Source organism: Anneissia japonica, unplaced genomic scaffold, assembly GCF_011630105.1.
Source record: "Anneissia japonica isolate Jap-2015-1 unplaced genomic scaffold, ASM1163010v1 scaffold695_len1296351_cov181, whole genome shotgun sequence".
NCBI classification, from domain to species: domain Eukaryota; kingdom Metazoa; phylum Echinodermata; class Crinoidea; order Comatulida; family Comatulidae; genus Anneissia; species Anneissia japonica.
The window spans coordinates 622,104-643,022 of NW_022740852.1; the positions used below are offsets into that span (position 1 = coordinate 622,104).

Here is a 20,919-nt window from a genome sequence, read left to right on the forward strand (position 1 = left end):
TTCAGTAACACCTGTGCTCATTAGACTAACAATAAAAACTTTTAGCTCAGTTTTGACAAAATCGACGAAAAAGATTTTATTGTTAGTCTAATTAGAACAGGTGTTACTGAATATTCATGATTATGCATGAGCTTGTTGCTTAGCAAACACGTCATTTCCGGTTTTATTTTACTTTTTTAGGGCGTCATCGAAAGGATTTCATTGCTAGTTTAATAGACAAATGACAAATTTGCTAATATTGATGAAACAATTCTTCAATTTTGGTTTACGCCTAAAGGATATCTTTTGAATTTATTACTGTAAACACAGACATTGAATAACATGAGAAGATATGCATAATTCCATTTGATATTTATTTTCAAGCATTGAAATCAAGTTTGGATTTATATGTAGACCTATATACATTTTATTATATACTGTATACATGTACATTCAGCAAAAATCAATAGACCTGATTTTTATCCTTAAAATTATATAATATATATATAATATATATATATATGTATATATATATATATATATATTAACATTAGTAGTAATATATGATAAACATTAGTAGTAATAATACAATATTATTAAACATAAAGCCTACAAGAATTAATACATATTGTTAAAATTATTTGCGAGATTTTTGCGGAGGAAAATATTTAAAAACTAAAATTCACACTATATTTTAATTAATTTCATATCCAGCTTGAGCTTGCTGAGTGACAACGGTTTTGGCTGTCTATAAATAATTGGTAAGTTCTGTCGGCCTTTGACGATCGAGTCCGGACATTCTTCCTGATATTTGTAGATTCTTTCTCCTCCTGGAATAGAAAAATATTGAAAAAAAAAAAAAAAAATTAGAAACAGAGGAAGAATTTTTATGGAGTATCAAAAACATAGTAGGGCTATATAAATTTAAAAAAAAAGTGAGCATCTCAACCTGAACATTATCCTATATTCAGTTATCGCAATGTATGGACAAATACTTTCATACCACGGATTGAATAAGGATTATTAAATACATGATATTGGGTAGGCCTAGCAGATCGCAAATGTAAGAAAAAAGTACCATTCGATAGAAATGAATAAAGATTCATAAATACAGTATATTCAAACAATTATTATTATTATTATTATTATTATTATTATTATTATTATTATTCAGGCAAAATATACAATAATGTAACATATAATACAAATAAATAAGTCAAACGAACATAAAATTAACAAGCGCATTATTTCAAAATGCCATACCGTAGTCATTAGCTGCCAGCAGTGGCGTGGAAAAGTATTTTTCATTGGGGTGGGGATGACTGGCGTGTTAGCCAGTGTCGTAACAGGCGTGGGGGGGGGGAGAGGGGGAACTTCCCCTCCCCTGACGGTTTTTACCGTGCTGACCAAGCCGTCGTACAGGGCTGGGTAATAAGAGAAAAGAAAGAGGGAGAGGGAGGGAAAGAGCAAGAAGAGGAAAAGGAAAGGAAAAGAAAAAAAAAAGAGAAGAGAAAAATAAAGACAAGAATAAAAAGGAAGATATCATAATGACCAGATTCACAACACCCTGCAACCCCTTCTCCACTTCAAAAACTGTCATAACTCCTTTGATCTATGCTGCCCGATGGCGTAACCACTGGGGGACAAGGGGAAAATCTTTCCTCACCCCTTGACAAATGCATCCTCTGAAAGTGCCTAAAATTCTCAAATTCTTTGCGCGCATTTCTTGTTACGGTAGGCCAATTTCCTCTATAAATTGCACATTTTAGGGAATTTTCATCAATTCCGACGAAATTAGAATTAAAAATATTTTGCGCGCTTCACCCGCATTTTTTAGGGCTTTTTTAGGTTTATCCTTTTAAGTTATTTAAACACATAATAGTCCCAAACTCAAGTAAGACAAATTTAAGATAGATCGTTTTAACCTAAAAGAAGGGCCTCAATGTGTTGATGGTGAAAGAATATGTTTGTAATAAATAAAACCACGAGGAAAATGCTTATATTTAGTTATGTAGTTTAGCCACGTGTACGGCCTATATTATAAATAAGATAAGCCCTAAGGGAGTGGGGTGGAGTGGGTATGGTAAATTACTAACCGGGAAAATAAATACCCACTCTGACCCAAGACCCCTGTTACACGCCTGGTGTTAGCGCCAATGTGTGCCCTTGTGTGCGGACAGGGGATGTTCCCCCCCTCTGAAGCTGGAACCTTGTTTTTGTAAAATAAATTGATGCAATTTGCTATTATAGGCCTAATCAATCAATTCCTCATCAACCGATATAACCTTAAACATTCTTGGAATTGACATAACATTACTGATGTCGTACACACCATTCAGTGTGAAATGTGGCTCTCTTTGCAAGCACATTAACATCTAAGGAAAGAAGAGCTTAGATTGGTACCAGATAAAATAATTTTGTTATCAACATTAATACATTATGCTTTTCATCTTTGTAAGCGCATAAGACAGTGCAAATTATTTCTGTGACATTCTTTTGAAGTGTGTAAAGCTCCATTTTATCCCATACATAATCAAAATATTGGGGAGGATGATACAATGGACCATCCCCCCTTGTCAAATATTGGGGGGGGGGGGATATATCCCCATCCCATACAATAACAAGTTATTTATAAAGCAAAGATAAATAATTTTACATTTTGTACTCAATCTACTTTACCAATTAAATTGGTTTAACATTTTAATCAACGGGTAAATAGTGTTAATAATTATTCGATTTTCAACCTGCACAAGCAAGACAAAAAATTAATAGACCTTTCCGGAGTGTCAATCAAACTTAACAACTGACTAATCAGAACAGCGCTAGGAATACGCGCGCGTCTCACAAACATACGTGTTGTCCCACAAACGCACGTGTTTGCGTATGTTTTAACACTGTCGCCTTGTGGGACCTTAGCAACAATATCCAAGGGGCGGGGCTTAGCGGAAAGGTCCATTGTGATCAAGAGAATACCGGTAACAATTATTGAACATCAGGAGTCCAGCCCATTTATTATATTGTAGTCTATGGATAATTAATTTTTTTTTTTTTTGGTGGAGTCGTTTTTTTTTTTTTTTTTTTTGGTGGAGTCGGACGATAGGAGTCGATGTTAGTTTATAATTTATGGTAAATCAGGCTTCATGAGCAAGGCAGTTGTTTTTTAAATTAAAACTAATAATTTTTAGCTATTTACAGCAACTGTGTTACTGGGGCCCAGCATATTAACTTTGTGGATTGTCCGTGCATAAATGGCCACATAGAGAGTCACGCTCACTCACGGCTCATATCTGGTTTTTTTTTTTAACTGTGTCTGGTTTCATTAATTTCCCCTTTTTCATATTTCGACTTTCTTTTGGAGGGGTGCCATGAGTGTTTTCTCGTAAACGGATACCGGTGCTTTTTAAATTTTCAATATTATTATCATTATATATAAGATGGTCATTAACTGCTCTGTATTTTCGAAAAAAATACAATTTAGCATACATCTGTAGCCATTAGCGAATTCAAGGGTGGGTGGGTAACCAACCCCCACCTAAATTAGTCGAAATTATTTTTAAAATGGAGAAAAAAAAACTGAAAATTTTATTCATATTTAAGTCGTTTCCGGCCATCTGGAGCATGTAAAATCGCGGTTTGTCATATGATGTAATTTATTTGTGAAAGTCCTCACCCATCTCGCCTGGATTCCATCTATTCAAATTATTGGATCTGCCACTTTTTCAATTATTCTTGATTAAAAGTTGTGCACCAGATAATGACAAGATTCTTGGTAATAAATTAATATATAATCTACAATGTAAACAATGACTGGAAGTTAACAAGCCGCAAGCTGTGGAAATACAGTTTTTTTTTTGTTTTTTTTTATCGTTTCAGGTCTTTGATTGTTTTAGGCTTTAACGAGTTGGAATGCATGTTGTTGATGAATAGAAGATAGAGAGCAATGAATAGAATAGAGCCATGTCAGAGCATGCTTCTAGTGAGGAAACTGTCAATGCCTAACAAAAACAAAAAAAAAATAAAGAATAACTATAGAAGGAAGAAAGAATTCCCATTTAACTATTGAATTAACGATGCAACATGTTCAATACTGTACTCACATTTGTTATTTATTTATTTGTCAAGTCTCTGTCGTAGTCTTTCAACTCTATGCAGTATTGTTTATTTTGAAACGCCACCTGGAGAGGTATAAAAAAACAGTTAATTATTCTGTTACGTCGTTTTTGTAGTAATTGTCGTATTTTGTAATAAACCTTGTCGTATTATGTAATAGTTATCCGTCGTATTTTGTAATAAACTGAGTTGTCGTTTTGTATTTTTAAGTCTCTCGTATTTAGTAATAACACATCAAATGCATGTTATACCTTTGCAATTTTTGAGGGATTAAAAACTTGTGTTAATGGTTGTTTGGTGTGATTATTAGATACTAAGAAGTCAAAAGTCACATTGTCGGTCGCGTTTTAGAATCGCCCTCTTTCATTTACTGTATAAAATTCTGATGAAGACCGGCTAATGGAAGTTCTCAATGTTATATGTCTAGACGCTACAGAATTAAAGAAATAATTCATTGACTAATCAACCAATTAATTAATTTAATTGATGACTTAAAAAATTGAGAAAAATGAAGCACTTTTACCATATGAGAGTGCGTCTAGAGGGTCCTATTCTTAAAATTTGCTCCAAAGGCACCGGACCCTTAGGGGCACCTTCGGTTCCCCTACCCATAGGATCCAGTAAGGTCCTTACTTGATACATAACGGCATAATGTGTCACTGACATCAACTTTAGGACATATATCATACTAGTCCAGTGGGGGTGGGTTGCTCATTTGGCTCAGGGTCCACCCCCTTACATTTGTAAACATTTTTAAAAAAATGGAGATAAAATATTCAAATTTTAAGTCTGAATGAATGCATTTCCGGGTATCTATAGGAGTAACAAATAAACTAATTGGGAGGTGTAATTATAATTAGGCTTACAATCAGTGCGGTAACACTGATCCCAGTCAACAATTATAAGGAAGGATATAAACAGAGACAGTGAATTAAAGCCGCTCTGATTAAACTCCTCAAACGTGTAGGCCTACAGTATAAACAAAAAAATAAACTAACAACCTAATTAAAAACAAAGAGACAAATAGGCGAAATAGCATCTTTATAAAAATAGAGAAATACAAAAATATATATGCCTGTATACATATGCAAGTATCAAAAAGGGAAAAAACAAAACTGAGAAATTAATGTAGATTACTAATATGAATTAAGAATATGGGAAAATATACTGATTATGCCGAGATTCAGTCCGAATATGTGGGTTTTATGTTTGATGATGAAAAATTGTTGGCAATGAGAGTACAACACATGTAGCCTCGAAAAGAATCCCATCTTGAAGAGAGCCCCACCCCGCAAAAAAAAAAAAAAAATAAATAAAATAAAATAAATAAATATATAAATAAATAAATAAATAAAGAACATTTAAATAAATTGTAACAATAATTTGCAATGCAAACACAATACATTTATAATGAAATCAAAATAAAAGTATTAAAACAAAAAAGGTGTAAATTGTAGTGCTATCACATATAGAGCAAAATGAATAGAGTAATGACTTTCAAGGTGATTAAGTGTCAAACTTATGAAAGGTCTATGCAGAAAGTATGCATACTAAAATATTAAATTCCATGATTTTAGTTTTTAACATGTACAGTGGGTCTGTACCACTATCCATTTTATCGTTCAAAAGTTTTCAAATTTTCAATTTGAATAAAACATTGTTATTTTGAATCTATCAATTAGTTGTAGTGATACAATAAAAAAAGTGTCTCCTTTAATAGAGGTTGAACATTTATTGATTTGACCATTTTGCACACTCAGAAAGTGTCCTCGTTCCCTTAATAAGAACGTTTCCTAAATAGGGGTTGGCCGTAGCGTTAAAAGATATATTTCCCCTCGTTCCATGGGAAAATGTCCCTTTAATATGAGTGTTGTATGAATAGTGTCCCAAGGGAGGAATTCTACTGACAGTGTAGTGTGTAGTTGCAAAATACACGAATTCCACTCTTGGCTTAATTTTTGATACATGTATTAAAGAATATCTAAAAGATGCATGGGAAAAACGAACACATGTTTTAAATGACCCTGCTAATAATGTTAATAGCTTATAGGTGTTTTTTTCCCATTTTTTTTTCTCTTTCTTTAATGATTTTATGAATAGACATTGACTATTTCAGTTGTGTTTTTGATATGTATGCTTTTACATCAATTTCACATTGCATTAATTATATTATGTGCTTGTTTTTATTTATTTATCTATTTTTATTTACTTTATTTAATTATTACATATTTTTTCCCTTTTAGTTAAGATTTTAAACTTTAGAATAATATTATTTTACTTGGATTTGGATTTTTAATTACTATTGTCTCCTTTTTTTTAAAATTAATTTTATCTTGTAACTTGTAACTTTTGTTCTATTGTATGGTCGAACCTCTCCTGCGTGAGAGTGTTCCTCTGCTTTGAAAGAGAGAGCCAATAAATTATTATTACGAAGGGAGTTAATCGCTGAGGGCGCCATTTATATAAAAATAAACAAAAACGCACATGGATTGCATGGTGAACGATTTTGCTAGCTACTGAATTATTGTGCTTTATTAATTTGGTTTGTAACTAACTTATAACTATTGCATAAAATAAGATTGATATACTAGAAAGCGTTGCTAGTGAAGTAATGATCCTCAAATTAATGCCATCTCTCAAATTTCTAGGCCTAGCAGCACGCCTACTACTGCAGCAGCATGGAAGGTTAACCGCTTGCATTGCCACTTCCTCGGTTGTTCATACTCCACCGAGGTGGGCCAAGACTAGGCCTAGGCCTCACCTATACAGGGCAGTAAATTCGCAGATTGAGGAAGAAATTGACAGGCTAAGTCCAGTTACCGACTCTAAAACAAACAAAGAACATTTATATTCTGAAGAATATGACATCAATGATGGTAAGTGTCAAAAAGAGAAGGAATTTAATGTCGAGTTAAATAGGCCTAATTCAAGGCCCTTTCTTGGAACCAAGCCAAAAGGTGCCTTAATTCAAAACAAAAAACTTGTGTATAGTGAAGATGTATGTGCATCTGACAGTCAACATTTCAAGGAGAATAAAGCAGGTCATCTTCAAGGTCTTCCTCAGAGGATACGCAAACCAGCAGAGAGGATGAAAGTTATCTTAAATAAAAGCAAGGTCAAACAGTGGAAGTCTGATGGAGATAGAATGAGGGATGATGGTCAGCGGTGGAAGGCGATGCCTTCAGCCAAAGGAACACGGTCTAATAGAGATAAAACAAGGTCTGAGGATCAACATTGGAAAAAGATGCCCTCATCCAAAGGAACACCTAGGAACAGTAAACATATGTAAGTAGATTGAGAGTCTGTACAGTAACCCATTGTGTGCTGAAGAGCTGTCATGTCATCATTCTTTTTTGACAATTCATGAAAAATTCATATACAATAAGAAAATTTACATAAGCCAGGATGCAGCCTATGTAGACAAAACAGCAATCGATTAAATTTCACAAGTTATTAACAAAGGAAAGACACAGACTACAAAAAAAAAAATATTATAGATATGAAAATCATTAAATTTACAGTTTTTAAACTATTTGTCATTAAACATTTATTACATTAAAAAAAAAAAAAAAAAAACAAAAAACCAATACATTTTTAATACTATATATTCAAACAGTTGTTATTATATATGAAAATATTATTATATGAAATGTACAATCATTTATAAAAAAATATTAATTCATCACTCTTATACAGTATTTTATTTATTTTTTTGTTATATTAACATTTACAGGTTTTTAAAATTATTAGCATTAAACTTCATCACATTTACAACAAAAAACAATAAATTTTGAATTCATTCAAAACAGTTTTTATTATTATATGAAAATATTATAAATGTTAAACCATTTATATAAATTCTTAACATTAAAAATGTATTACAATTATATTTATTTTCAATTTGCTGTTATATTTATATTTAATATAAAACAAAACTTAATAAGGTAAAATACACAATGGACATTAAAAAAGCATATCGTTACAACATTACAACTTCGAGCATAAAACTTAATTTTAAAATTTGTAGAGGGCAATCCTCTGTCTCCTCCATTGGTCTTGGAAATAAAAAAAGAAGGTAATAAGGTACAAAATACAATGGACATTACAACATTGCAAATCAGCTAATTTGTTTTTTTTTTGTTCTTTTTAGAATATGTCCTGCAATAGGCAATGACCTTTTGTTTGGAGTTTCACCGTGTTGTCTTGCACTTAAAGCTAATCGAAGGAAGATCATCCGAGCGTACATTCGTAGTGGCTTAATAGAATCAGAAACCAACCGTCCTGAAATTGCCAAAATACTAACAGAGCTTAATGAAAAAGAAATTGAGATTGTTCCATTACACCGCAATGCCTTGGACAAAATGACCAAACACAGACCACATCAGGTTTGTGGACCCTACTGCTTAGTATTTAAGCACTATATGCACCTATCTGTAATGTCAATCAAATTTAACAACTGACTGCTCAGAACAGGGCCATGAACTTAGCATCTTGCAAACACATATGTGGCAAAGATAAACCGAACCAGTCACTCGTCGCAAAAATTGATTTTTAGATATTAATACAGGGTTAAAAGAGTAAAATAAATGGTAAAAGAATTATTTGAGTTTATGATGGCAGGCATTTCTCAGGCAGAAACCATCAACACATTGTTAAAAATTATTGTTTTAACATTGAAAATGAGGAAAACAACAGCATAGCATGATATATAGATGTATAAAAGTTAAGTTTAGTGCAATAAAATAGATTTCACAAATTTTTACATTCCAGCATGTTTTGGCCATTATCTTTGAAACAGGATTTGCGACGAGTGACTGGTTCGGCTTGTCTTTGCCACATATACTTTCTCTCAAACATACATTTACATATATTTTTACACTGTCGTTTTGTGGGACCTTAACGATAATATCCAAGGGAATAACTTTTTTTTGAAAGTCAGCAGAAATAAATAAATGCTTTTAATATATGGCAAAGATGAGCCAAACCAGTCACTCTTGGCAACAGTAGATTTCAGTTATTAATACAGAATTAAAGAGTGAAATAAAAGCTATAAATTGTAAAAAAAATCATTAAAATTCGACATTTCCTTATGAAGTTACAAACATTTACACATACAGCTGTTTAAAGAACAATATATGAGAAATTGGCCTTCAAAGTTTATGATTTTGGGCATTTCTCATACATATTTCTCATATAAGCAAATCCTTAAAAAGTTTTATAGCATTGAAAATTGGGAAAATAACAGCATAGCATGAAGATGTGTATAAGAGACAGCACTTGTCGTATAAATGTGTAAATGGTGGGGTTGCCTGCTACTGTGCCAATATGGTAGCAATATTAAGCACGTGGACCTAATGACCAAGGGAAAACAAATGGCTTTGTAACCTACAGTAGGTTAGTTAAGTCCAATAAAATAAATTTAAAAAAGAACTGACATTCCAGCATGTTTTGGCCATTTTCTCTCTGAAACACAATTTGCAACGAGTGACTAGTTTGGCGTGTCTTTGCCACATATATTCTTTTATGTGTATTTTATGTTGTTGCGTAAAATCAAATACCGTAATCAAATAATTCCCTTTTTGAGATGATTTTTATACTTCCAAATTTATAGGGAATTTGCATGGAAGTCAGTAGGTTGTACTACACACCACTCATTGAGGAGCAGGATATGAAAGCACCGGACAGTAGGATGCCAATCTGGTTAGCATTAGACCAGATCATAGTAAGTTTTACAAATGCCGTGGCTATGCTTACGCCGAAGTGATTGTAATCTCAACTCACGGATTGGTCAACTTAGCTTGACCCTAACCTTAAAACTAACTCTTGCTATCTCAGTGCACTACATCTCGGCATAAGCGTAGCCACTCTGTTTAACAAAAGCAAAATTAAACAATGGTTCCATGACAACACAAAATAATTGTTTATTCAACTGGGATATCTCTTCAATAGTTTCTCTATGCTCCAGGAAGGGCTTCTCTGGACCCCTACCAGGGCCTCTGTGCTGGTAAATGTCAGGTCTGTGTCAGACGTAGTTTACGGTTCTCTCATAGGGCCCAGTATACTATCGGCTAATACCTGATTCACATAACAGAAAATTTACAAGATATTAACAGGGGCTGCTCAGGAATTTCCTACATGACTAAATACAAACCTTGCAAAAAGTCTCTCTCTATGTATCATTATTGATATATAGAGAGTGAAGTTATACTTAAAACCAAAGATAAGCTGCGGCACTACCCCTGCATCATTTATCTCTTGTCTTCTGGAAGTGATTGCTACCACAGAAGAAAATTGAGTTTGATTAGAATGGTAGTTTGACCTATGTTCCTATGGTAATGGAACAATTTTATTTTGTATTTTACAGGATCCCATGAACCTTGGAGCAGTGCTGAGGTCATCGTATTTCCTTGGAGCTGATGGTGTTATTGTTAGTAGGAAAAATAGGTTAGTGAAATAATAATAATGTATTATATACCTTGATGTAAACACTTAAATGGACACATCTGTAACACAGAACCATCATGCAAATTATAGGAGGGCATGATAGATCAGAAAGATGCTTCCCAAAGCGTATTAATAAAATCATGATTTTTCTGTATTATTCTCTTCCAATAAACATTGACACAGATAAAATAGTAGTCAGTTGGTTTGATTTCTTTCTAATCAATCGCTGTGGCTATGCTTACGTGGAAAGTGATCGAAATCCCAACTCACTGATTGGTCGACTTGGCTTTACCCTAACCTTCAAAGTAACTCTCGCTATCTCAATTCACTACATCTCGGCGTAAGAATTGCCACTTTGTAAAAAAAGTTATACGGCAGCTTTTCCCCACAGTTGCTCTTTGACCCCAGTGGTCAGCAAAGCATCCAGCGGAGTCATGGAAGTCCAGCCAGTCTACGCTGTCAATGACCTAGCAGGTTTTCTGCAGTCTCTGATGGGCTGGGATGTTGTAGGTTCATCAAGTAGTGATGAACAATACGGGACCGAGCATGATGGGAATGATGACTGCCATGTACCTAGTGGAGGGATTGATATTCAGAAACCAACAATCTTAGTTGTAGGTATGATGTCATGAATATTACAAGTCAGAAAATGGAGCAAAACAAATTTTTAATATGTTGTACAATTGATTTTTTAAAATCAACAATAAAAACTCTGGAATAGATTCTTGAATATTTGAAAACTGGGGAGGGGGAAAGGTGGATTTTTATACCAAGGGCAGCAAAGCACTTATCAATAACAGCAGGCTGATTATGTTACATGTTTGTGGTATCCACGACTACAGAAATTCTATGCTCCAAAACTTCTGACAACGGCAGGATAGTTACCAGCTGAGAGCCAGTGACCCTTCCTGGTTCCTAGAGGAACTGGCCAATTTGGGCAATTTTAAGCTATTTCGAGATGTAAAAAAATTCTCTGAGCCCAAAATATATTTTTGTCCCATGTGTTGCAACTGACCTGGCCTGTCCAAAAGGTTTTAAGGTTGATTGTCATACCTTTTTTTACGGTTCCTTCCCTTGTGCCAAAACAAGTAGGCATGTACAAACATACTTTTTTGAAATTTTATCTAGTCATATATCATCAAAATGATGTGTCTAATATAATTGGCGGGAAAATATTAGGGGGCCAGGAAACTCTGGACAAAAAATATGGAATTTCATATTCAGCGTTAGTTTGTTATGCTCTGTTATTCTGCGCTTCAAACTGGAATTTCATCTAGAATCACAAATTAGATTTGTCTATATTTTGATAATCCATTCAACCATCTTTATAACATTTAGGAAGCGAAGGCTTTGGTTTGAGGGATGACATTGCAAACTGCTGCAACATGTTCTTAACTGTACATCCTGGTCGAGAACTGCATGCTGGGATAGATTCTCTTAATGTTTCTGTAGCAACAGGTATGCAGAAATTCTTGTTTATATATTCAAAATTTAAAGTATTTAATTTATCAATACACATTACTTGTTATTTTGTACTTGTATCAGCCTTCCTTTACTGTAGGTTACAAAGCCATTTGTTTTCCCTTGGTCATTGGGTCTACGTGCTTAATATTGCTACCATATTGACACAGTAGCAGGCAACCCACCACGTACACATTATACTGCTAGGTGGAGATATTTCAAAATAAAGTTACTGAATCAGTGTCAGTCTCGTATAACATCATGGCAAGGTCCCACATATGGGCATAGGCATAGTTTCATAGTTAAGTGGATTGAAGTACTAAAAATGACCATTAGTTTTTCATTGGAACTGGGATTCTTAATTTTTGGCACTGGAAATGGGGGGAGGGAATTACGATTCCACCATTACTCTAAATTTCAACTGCTATTAACTATTCTTATCAACAGGTATTCTTCTAAACCTACTGCTTACCAAGAGGAATTCACAACTGAGGGAAGAATAGTAGAGAGCCTTTCTAGAGACCTGTTGCAACTCAATTTCTGAGCTCCTGGATGGTCATTAAATCTTCAGATTAACAATGAATCTGAAACCAGAAAAAAAAAATTAATGGTAACAAAGGAAACTGTTGAAAAAAAGAATGTCAACAACCAAACCTTGTTGCATGTGAGTTAGCTTGACATTTACCATGCGAATATATTGCTCTTTTATTAACTTAAATGGGAGCCATTGCTAAAGATTTGGATAAAAGTTGAAAAAGAAAGTATCAAGACATCATCCAGTTTGTGATAATGTTTCTAATGCAGTTCTCAACGACGTGATGTGCGAGGCTGAATTTCGCTTTAAAATAGCAAATTACGATCGCAAAATGTGGGGTCGTCTTATACGCGCAACATACACCTTTTTGGAATTTTAAAATCTTGTTCGTTTATGGAAAATATATAGTTATAACTTCATGGTTCGTCTTAATCTTTTGTGGGGATCGTCCGTAACACACAAATTTGCTACTAATATATGCTGTACATACAAACATCATCTTATACGCGAGAATATATAGTTCATATCCCAAACCTGACCACAACAATATTTATTAATGTGAAATAAAAACAAAACATGTTTAAATGGTAAAAACTGCTTTATTTATTATTCTTACAAACACTTTATTCTGTACAATTCACAAATAAATAAACATATTCTACGTACAAAAATACACCTTAAAGGCCTGATATTAACAGTGTGTGTGTGTATAGTGAGACATTGTGTAGGTTAGGATGAACAAAACAATATACATCTCCCTTGAATTTTTTCAAAAAGAACACACAGAATAAGACAATTTTTAACCTTTTGCACAATACTTATTACAAAAAAATACCAATGTAGTTATTGTCAATATCTTGTTCCAGGCTACTGTTTATAAATAACATGCCTTTACTGTAACTATATATTAAAATAAAACCATAAATTCCAAGGAATGTCCTTAAAACAATATTTTCATCCCAATACAGAGGGAGGAGTGACCAATTGATGCAATATATCTTAGTCAAAATCAATAAAAGAGAAGTAAATTGTTTTAGAATTTAAAACACAATGACAATTGATATACTATAATTAATTCACCTATAATTAATATTTTTAATGAAACAAAGCAACTGCTACTCTTACCTGGGGTACAAATATGTGTGTGTGGGGGCAGGGGGGTTTGAGCATATAAATCTGGGTACAGTACCGTGAAAATGTTATTGTTATTTACTATACATTTATGTATGAAAATTAAATCGCATAACAATAAAAATGTAGATGTGATACAGCAAAGCCAATGAGTTGCACTGAAATAAATATCAACAAGACAGGTGAAATAATAATAATAATTAATGAATGAATTGCAACTTTTCAACTTTATCAATAAGTACATAATTATGGTGGTTAGAAAATAAGTGGACTTATAGATTGAGCTTTTGTGATTTTTTGACCAGGTTTATAATAGAAGAGAAATAACGAAATAAATTATAATGCATGAAAATATGTTAGAACGACCAAATGAATTATATATTATTTGCATATAACATACGTACATTGGAAGTATATTACTAAAATAATAAATATAAGAATTATATATAGTAATGCTAAAATAATATTCAAATTAAATGCACTTAATAACTACACTATTGCAGGGAATAAACATAATACATTTCTTAATAGTGAACATTCAAATTCGAAAAAAAAAATTCCAAATTCAGTACCTGTTTACAACACTGCTGCAAAACTCTAAATTTGGAATTAATATTTCTGAACTTTGACATCTTATAAAAACATAATATAATCAAATAAATTACAGATTAATTGATAAATTTACCTCCAAAAATGTTTCAGAAACATCAAATCAAAGGCCACAGTATTTACTTAATTATTGAAAATAGCAGGATACAATGAAACCCTTCATGATTTTACTAGCCCAAATCTAGTTTGGGAGGGGAGGGAGTGGGGTGTAATGATCAGACAACATCAGACGCCAAAGGACTACTGAAAAATCAGAAGCCAAACAATACAGAGATATAATTCAGGCATAGGTACTGTATTGTATTTAATATTGATACATGACAAAATAAGAAGAGTACGATTCAAATGTCAATTTAAGATGCTAGAACATGGACTGGTACCTGTACTTGCCCAATACTGTGATCAGTGCACCTACCATATTAAGTACATTGTTATGTTTACCTGCTTTTGTTCTAGTTCACTTTTTATCACAAAATGCTATTTAGTGTAAAATTTCAGAGCATATATATCATGTACAGTACCTTGAAGCAAGTATTGTAACACACCTCGATAAATCCTTGTCATTTGATTGGTAGATTTAGTATCGCATGACAGTGGGTATTTACATAAGTTAAACTAATTTTTCAATGTTTTCAATGGCTGAAAAAAGATGGACTGTTCCATTCAGAAGAAAGGTAACTTCATAAAATACTAATTGACAAGGATCTATTTTAGGTGCATTAAAATAAAATAATGAATGTTCTCCAAATCGTCTCTGTACCAAATACATCTAGGTTTCTCGGTTTGTCGTCTCCAGAAACTCATGTCGATGAATGAACCAAAGCGTAACCTCATGAAATTGCAAGACAGAACAAGACGTATTACACAAACAAATTAGAAAATACATGGAAGAACATATCTCCACATATAAGCTTTGGTAAATCCAATTCACTCTCAAAAAAACATCAATTAACCTTTGTGACAGCTCATAAACAAAGAGAAATACAATTTTTTTTTTTAAACATTTAAATCTTCCAAAAAAGAAAAAAAACTTTAGAGATTTTTTTTTTGGAAAAAATTACAAGCATATTTATAATTTATGGATATCAAATTTCATTAATAATGTACATCACTATAACAACTGTACAAAATTCAAATGCTTGTAGAAATGATTTTTTTCACATTTATATGATAAATTATATAGTAAAATTCTTTATAATCATTTTAGTTTCAATATTTCAATCACTCTCTAACTGGCCTCTCCATCCAGCAAGGTGCCAGCCTTGCTGGGAGACATCAGAACCTAACAATTTACCGGTACCCAACATACTTTCTTTGTTAAGATTAAAGGGACTATGCTGTGGCATCACAGTACTTTCTCTTACATGTTACAGCATACATAGTGCCTTTAATCTGAAATACAAATTATTTTTAACCTTTAAGAGCATATTTATTTTATACATACCTACAACTTTTTTAGCTAAGAATATAAACTAAGCATTATTGGACTTTGGAAAAATAAAAATAAGAAAAAAAGGCACCACTGTTGTGAAATAGTTGACTGGAATCAACAAGGTAATAAATAACAAAAAGTATTTCGTCACTGGTGTTATTATTTATTTATTTTTTTAAATAAAGGCATATTATCAGTTATTTATTATATTTGGGAAGTCTTTAAATAGTTTCTCAGTGTATTAATTAGATGTTTGTGATGTAGTACAAGTCTATGAAGCTAACAAAACTATATATATTTTTTTCAAAATTATCTACTTTTATTAGACCATAGCTGACTTCAACTGAAGTAAATTAAAGCTTATTTGAACTGTATTCAACATACGTTAAATGAAAGAGTAGATTATATCACATGTTCTTTTATATTTGCCTCCATGCAACTTTGGAAAACTTAAGTTGACTCATTCTATCCTTTTAAAAATCTTTCTAGTGCGATTCTTTGTCATGTCTTAACAAGTCATGCATTTTAGTTTGATTTACTAATTTTGTTTAGTTTAAAAACTTTTCTTGTTTGTCAATTGAACCTTATTATTTCACCAAATATCTTACAAATTATTGTTTTTTTCTTTGTTTATGAGTTTAGTCTAACTTATTCCAGTCAACTAGAGCACATCAAGTGGTCGCTGGGAGAAAATATAAAGTTAGTAAATAGTGTTAACATACTTCTAGCAGGCTGAAGATGTTAGTTACATAATAATACAATGTAAGTGCATTAAACTAAAGGCAGTAGCCTTTGTTACTCTTTAAACAAATTAAAAATTCAGATTAGATGTTACTGTCCTAATCTAATCATACAATTGTCATAATCCAATCATACACTAACATCCAATAAGAATTCAATTATGACTGGTGTAACAATAACTGCTGGAGAAACTTAAAATCAATATAAAGTGAAGGCACAAACACCAGACGTAATCTTTACTAAAAAAAATAAATACGGGAAATTAAAAATACCTGCAAACTTTAATCATAACCATCCATAGTTAAATAATTACTATGTGGAGCATAACAAAAATTAATAAAAAAAAACTGTCTATTGTGTTAAAAATATTGTTGCAGTTATCTTTGTTCAAATTTAGCTTAAATACATTAAATTTTAAAGAACAGAAGTACACGTTTAACAAATGGAAATTTGGATTTATATGATACCTGCAGCAAACAATTTGAGGCCACATGTGTGATTGATTGCCAGGTGTACTGCGTGTTTATGCAAATGGCCAGGTGGTGTCAGGGAAAAGGCTCTTTAATGACCAGGTGAATGTAGAGGACACCTGGTAATCAATGATCTGGTGTTCTGTAAGTACACTAGGTCATTGATGATGACTAAAAGAATTGCCAAAAGCCACCTGGTTTTCTATGCAAGGTGTACTGATAAGTACACCTGGTAATCAATAATCAGTTATATTGCAAGTACACTAGGTCACTGATGATGAATAAAAGAATTACCATATGCCACCTGGTCATTCATGCCAGGCATACTAATAATAACACCTGGCAAGAAATGATCAGTGTATTTCAAGTACTTTTACACTTGATCACTGATGATTAGACGTACTGCCAAATGCCACCTGGTCATCAATGATCAGATATATTGCAAATACAATGGGTCATTGATGATAAATAGATGTACTGTACAAAAACCACCTAGTCTTTCATGGCAGGTGTACATATATGGACACCTGTTCTTTTAGAAGTGTCAGGATTACTATATGGACACATAGTAATCATTTATAAACAGGTGTAATGTTAGGCCAGGTTCATGCCAGGTGTACTGACAATGACATCAGGTCATCAATTATCAGGTGTTAATAATTGGACACATATGCATCATCATGGACCAGGTGTACTGTAAGCACACCATGTTTTTATCAATCTCCTGGTGTACTGTCTGTCCGATGCATTTCCATGAATTTGCGCATTTTCTGCAGTATTCTTTCCGGCACTACAAATGGTTTTAGCTCATGAAGTAGAAGAGTATTGTTTCTGAAAGACAAGTGCAATAATGTTAGAATTTTACTTTTATGAATTTTAATAGCAATATATTCAAAAGTTACTCATGAACTTATAAAGTAAAGATAAAGTGTAAGGTAAAGGTGAAGAATAACGCATTTAACTCGCAACGTTATTATGCTGAATTGCGTATGGGCATGGTCCATGACTATTGTAGCAACTGTAGAAATCTGCGTAGTTCACATCATCACGACAGGGGCTGAAATGAACCATAGCATTGGGGTAACCCCCTCCTCTTCCGAAGGATACAATGAACTCTTGAAAGTGCACACAAGTCAGATGCATACACTTGACCTCCCGTTTTTTATGGTTTTATCCAAGAAGTTCTATAAACCGAACCCTGGACGAGGAGTGGCTGGAACCATAGGTAGCGGAGCCCTGCATTACTTTTCGGCCACTCAACTCGTCCAATAACAAGTAGTTACTGTATGAGGCCTTGGTAGTGGAGCAAAAAAATCCATATGAATATGAGTAATTTAACCACCAACTTACAGTTCCACACTCATTATTTTACCCTTAAAATATTGCAAGTTAAACATAAAGTACAATATAAAGGTATTGATGTAAATGAACGGGCTAAGGTGGTCATTTGAATACCACGTCTATTTAGGAGGCTTTTGTGAGTGGTTAAACCTATTAAAAGTCTATGAAAATTAAGACAAGGAAAAATAATCAGTTGGAACCCTGGGTGCTCTAACAATATATCTCTTTATGGGTCTAGGTGAGTGGGGAGCTGAGGCTTCAACAATCTTTATGCAGCTCCATGAGGTTAAACTAGGATGGTGCAGGTGAATCAAATCTGTGGATGAGCAGACACAGGAAGGAGTTCTAAGAACATCATTAACTTCCCAAGCTCTTGAGGAGCATGTTTGCTCTCTCTAGTAATTATGTTATGTGTACCTGTAATCTGAGGTTTCTGATAACTCTAGAATGTCTTCCTTGATCAGTAGGTAGGCCTTGCCACCAGTCGCAGGCATCAACCTATTGTCATACAACCACTGTTTATCATCTTGATCACCAGAATACTGTCAAAAGAAAAGATTATTTTATTATCCATATTTATTCAAGGCAATACAACATACAGTGATAGATCTATGAGATACTCTATCTACAGTAACAACAATATCATAAGCCTTAGTTTGCATTATACATTCTGGTGTTTGCAGGATCCAAATGATACAACAGCTCCATCCTAATTTGGATTAAAAAATAACAATTTGAAATAAAATAACAACAAAAACAACAATTTGAAGCAATAGTGCTTTCCATCTCGAAACAATGCAAGCATTTTACAATAATACCCTCACTGAAAACATCTTATTCATACAGGATTTACTACTTTTTCTGGTCCTTGGCACTGATACCTACTTAAGCATGAATTTCACCGTAGACCATGCTGCACACTTAACATACAGAACATCCCACATACTCAATTATAGCACTGGGTGGATGGAGACAAATGTAGCCTTGCCCACATACACACATAAATAGCCAGTGTAGAATTTGAACCAACCGCAAGTTTACAAACTAATGCAGGAGTTCCAAGTTGGAGAAAGCCAATTCCAGGAGATCTGGTTAAATGATCTTTAACACATTTAAATTGTATTTTGCTGCATGTGGTGAATACCCATTGCCACTGAGTTCCAGAAGACAATTTGACAACACAGTGGTAAAGTCAGAAAATTTTAATTTGCTACAGATTGGTTGCTTTCTTGGGGATATCAGTTTGCTCGAGGGAGTGTGGGAAGTGATCCCATTTTCCGGGAGGCTACCACAACTGGGAAGTTAAGTGAGTTTCAGATGTGTATACCAACCTTGAAGAGATTAGGATGTTTCATATACAGTCTGCCCCTTGTTGCTCCTAAACCAAGAGCTCTAAGAAAGAAAAAAAAAAAACAGAAATTATACAAATCAATAAATACAATTTAAGCAACCATTCTTTTAGTTTTGAGAAAAAAAATGTTGAATATTTGGATGGTTTAACTGGCACCAGCATGTGGGTCACCAGACCAGCTGCTGTCCGGAACACTGTCTTGAAGAAAAGATACAAATTATTAAGTATGGAGGTTTCTTTCTATTTGTTTGTTTAATATCTGGAGGCCCAACACCTTAATTTCACATGTGGAAGAGATACAGCTTGACAAATGTATGCACTTTCCTATGAACAATCTTTTATAACCCATGTGGTAAGGATAGGGGAAATCATTCCATCTTTGACTAGTGATGTGGATGTTAAAAACTCGATTGTGCCTGCTACTGCCATAAGTAACTAACTTGTCTTACTTATTTGCTTTGGCGCCCATCACAAATTCTGTTTCTGTGGTAAGGCGACTAGGGCTCCACTTTGGTCCTTCACGCTTCACTGGCTCACTCTTGACCTTTGCAGGTCGACTTGGTCTAGATAGATTGATATCATCTGAATTTTCATAATCTTGATGATGCAAGGGTGGTCGTCCTTTTCTCTGGGAAGTCAATCAAATACTTTGGTAAATAATAATCCATTTTTAGCTAGATGAATTAACTATATTCTACATAGGTAAAGTTGAGATTGAATCCGATTATTATATATCAGTTCCCAGTTTGTAAACTATGCATGTCCTGTGTTCAAATCCTGCCAAATTCACTTTCATTTTTTTCCCTCTAGTAGTACAACTGTGGCTCCAAAAATTTGTCAACAGGGTGTTCGGCAAGTCCGACACAAGGGAAACCTCATTCAAGGTCCCGGAAATGCAGGATCCACACTGGCACCAACCCATTTTTTGCTTTGAGATTTACTCTAAATTTAACTTCCCCCCCCCCAACCCCCAAAAAAATTTACTTTTCTTACCTTTCTTGTGGTTACTGATGGCGTGGGTCGCATAGAAAATGTACCTGTTTCGATATTTTCATCTCTCTGGAATTAAATTTAAATATTAAAAACAAATAAAGAATTACATGTAACAAGAGGCAGATTCATGTTTAAGTCTTATATGTTCTTTTTAAATCTTCTTCAATTTTAAGGTACTGGCGTTTGAATTCCTTTTATCTGTTTTTCAATTAAATATTTTCATACTTCCAACGATATTCAGCACCTTGAATTGTAAGTATAAGAAATCAGACATCACTATAGTATTCGTTTTCTTACATTATTACTTTTAAAAATTATTTAT

The 20,919-nt window shown here is 33.4% G+C and overlaps 2 protein-coding genes across 2 annotated transcripts in view; one reads left to right on the forward strand and one right to left on the reverse strand.

Moving 5' to 3' along the window:
• The first annotated feature begins 6,531 nt into the window (after positions 1 to 6,531).
• Positions 6,532 to 13,829, forward strand: LOC117118360 (rRNA methyltransferase 1, mitochondrial-like). The gene is made up of 7 exons (XM_033262933.1): positions 6,532 to 7,374; positions 8,240 to 8,474; positions 9,701 to 9,811; positions 10,454 to 10,533; positions 10,925 to 11,151; positions 11,872 to 11,991; positions 12,442 to 13,829. Exons 1-7 carry the CDS (start codon positions 6,701 to 6,703, stop codon positions 12,495 to 12,497), a joined length of 1,503 nt encoding a protein of 500 aa, XP_033118824.1. The 5' UTR covers positions 6,532 to 6,700; the 3' UTR covers positions 12,498 to 13,829.
• Positions 13,109 to 20,919, reverse strand: part of LOC117118361 (deoxynucleotidyltransferase terminal-interacting protein 1-like) — a 32,006-nt gene continuing 24,195 nt past the window's right edge. The window contains exons 7-11 of the mRNA XM_033262935.1: positions 20,598 to 20,663; positions 20,054 to 20,232; positions 19,585 to 19,645; positions 18,671 to 18,795; positions 13,109 to 17,743 (exon numbers count right to left, since the gene is read on the reverse strand). Coding sequence (XP_033118826.1) covers positions 17,629 to 17,743; positions 18,671 to 18,795; positions 19,585 to 19,645; positions 20,054 to 20,232; positions 20,598 to 20,663 — 546 coding nt within the window. The 3' untranslated portion in view covers positions 13,109 to 17,628. The remainder of the gene's footprint in view (positions 17,744 to 18,670; positions 18,796 to 19,584; positions 19,646 to 20,053; positions 20,233 to 20,597; positions 20,664 to 20,919) is intronic.

Coding starts and splice junctions, on each gene's coding strand:
- LOC117118360 (XM_033262933.1), top strand. CDS start 6,701: ATGATCCTCAAATTAATGCCATCTCTCAAATTTCTAGGCCTAGCAGCA. Junction 7,375..8,239: donor CCTAGGAACAGTAAACATAT/GTAAGTAGATTG, acceptor TGTTCTTTTTAG/AATATGTCCTGCAATAGGCA. Junction 10,534..10,924: donor ATTGTTAGTAGGAAAAATAG/GTTAGTGAAATA, acceptor TTTTCCCCACAG/TTGCTCTTTGACCCCAGTGG.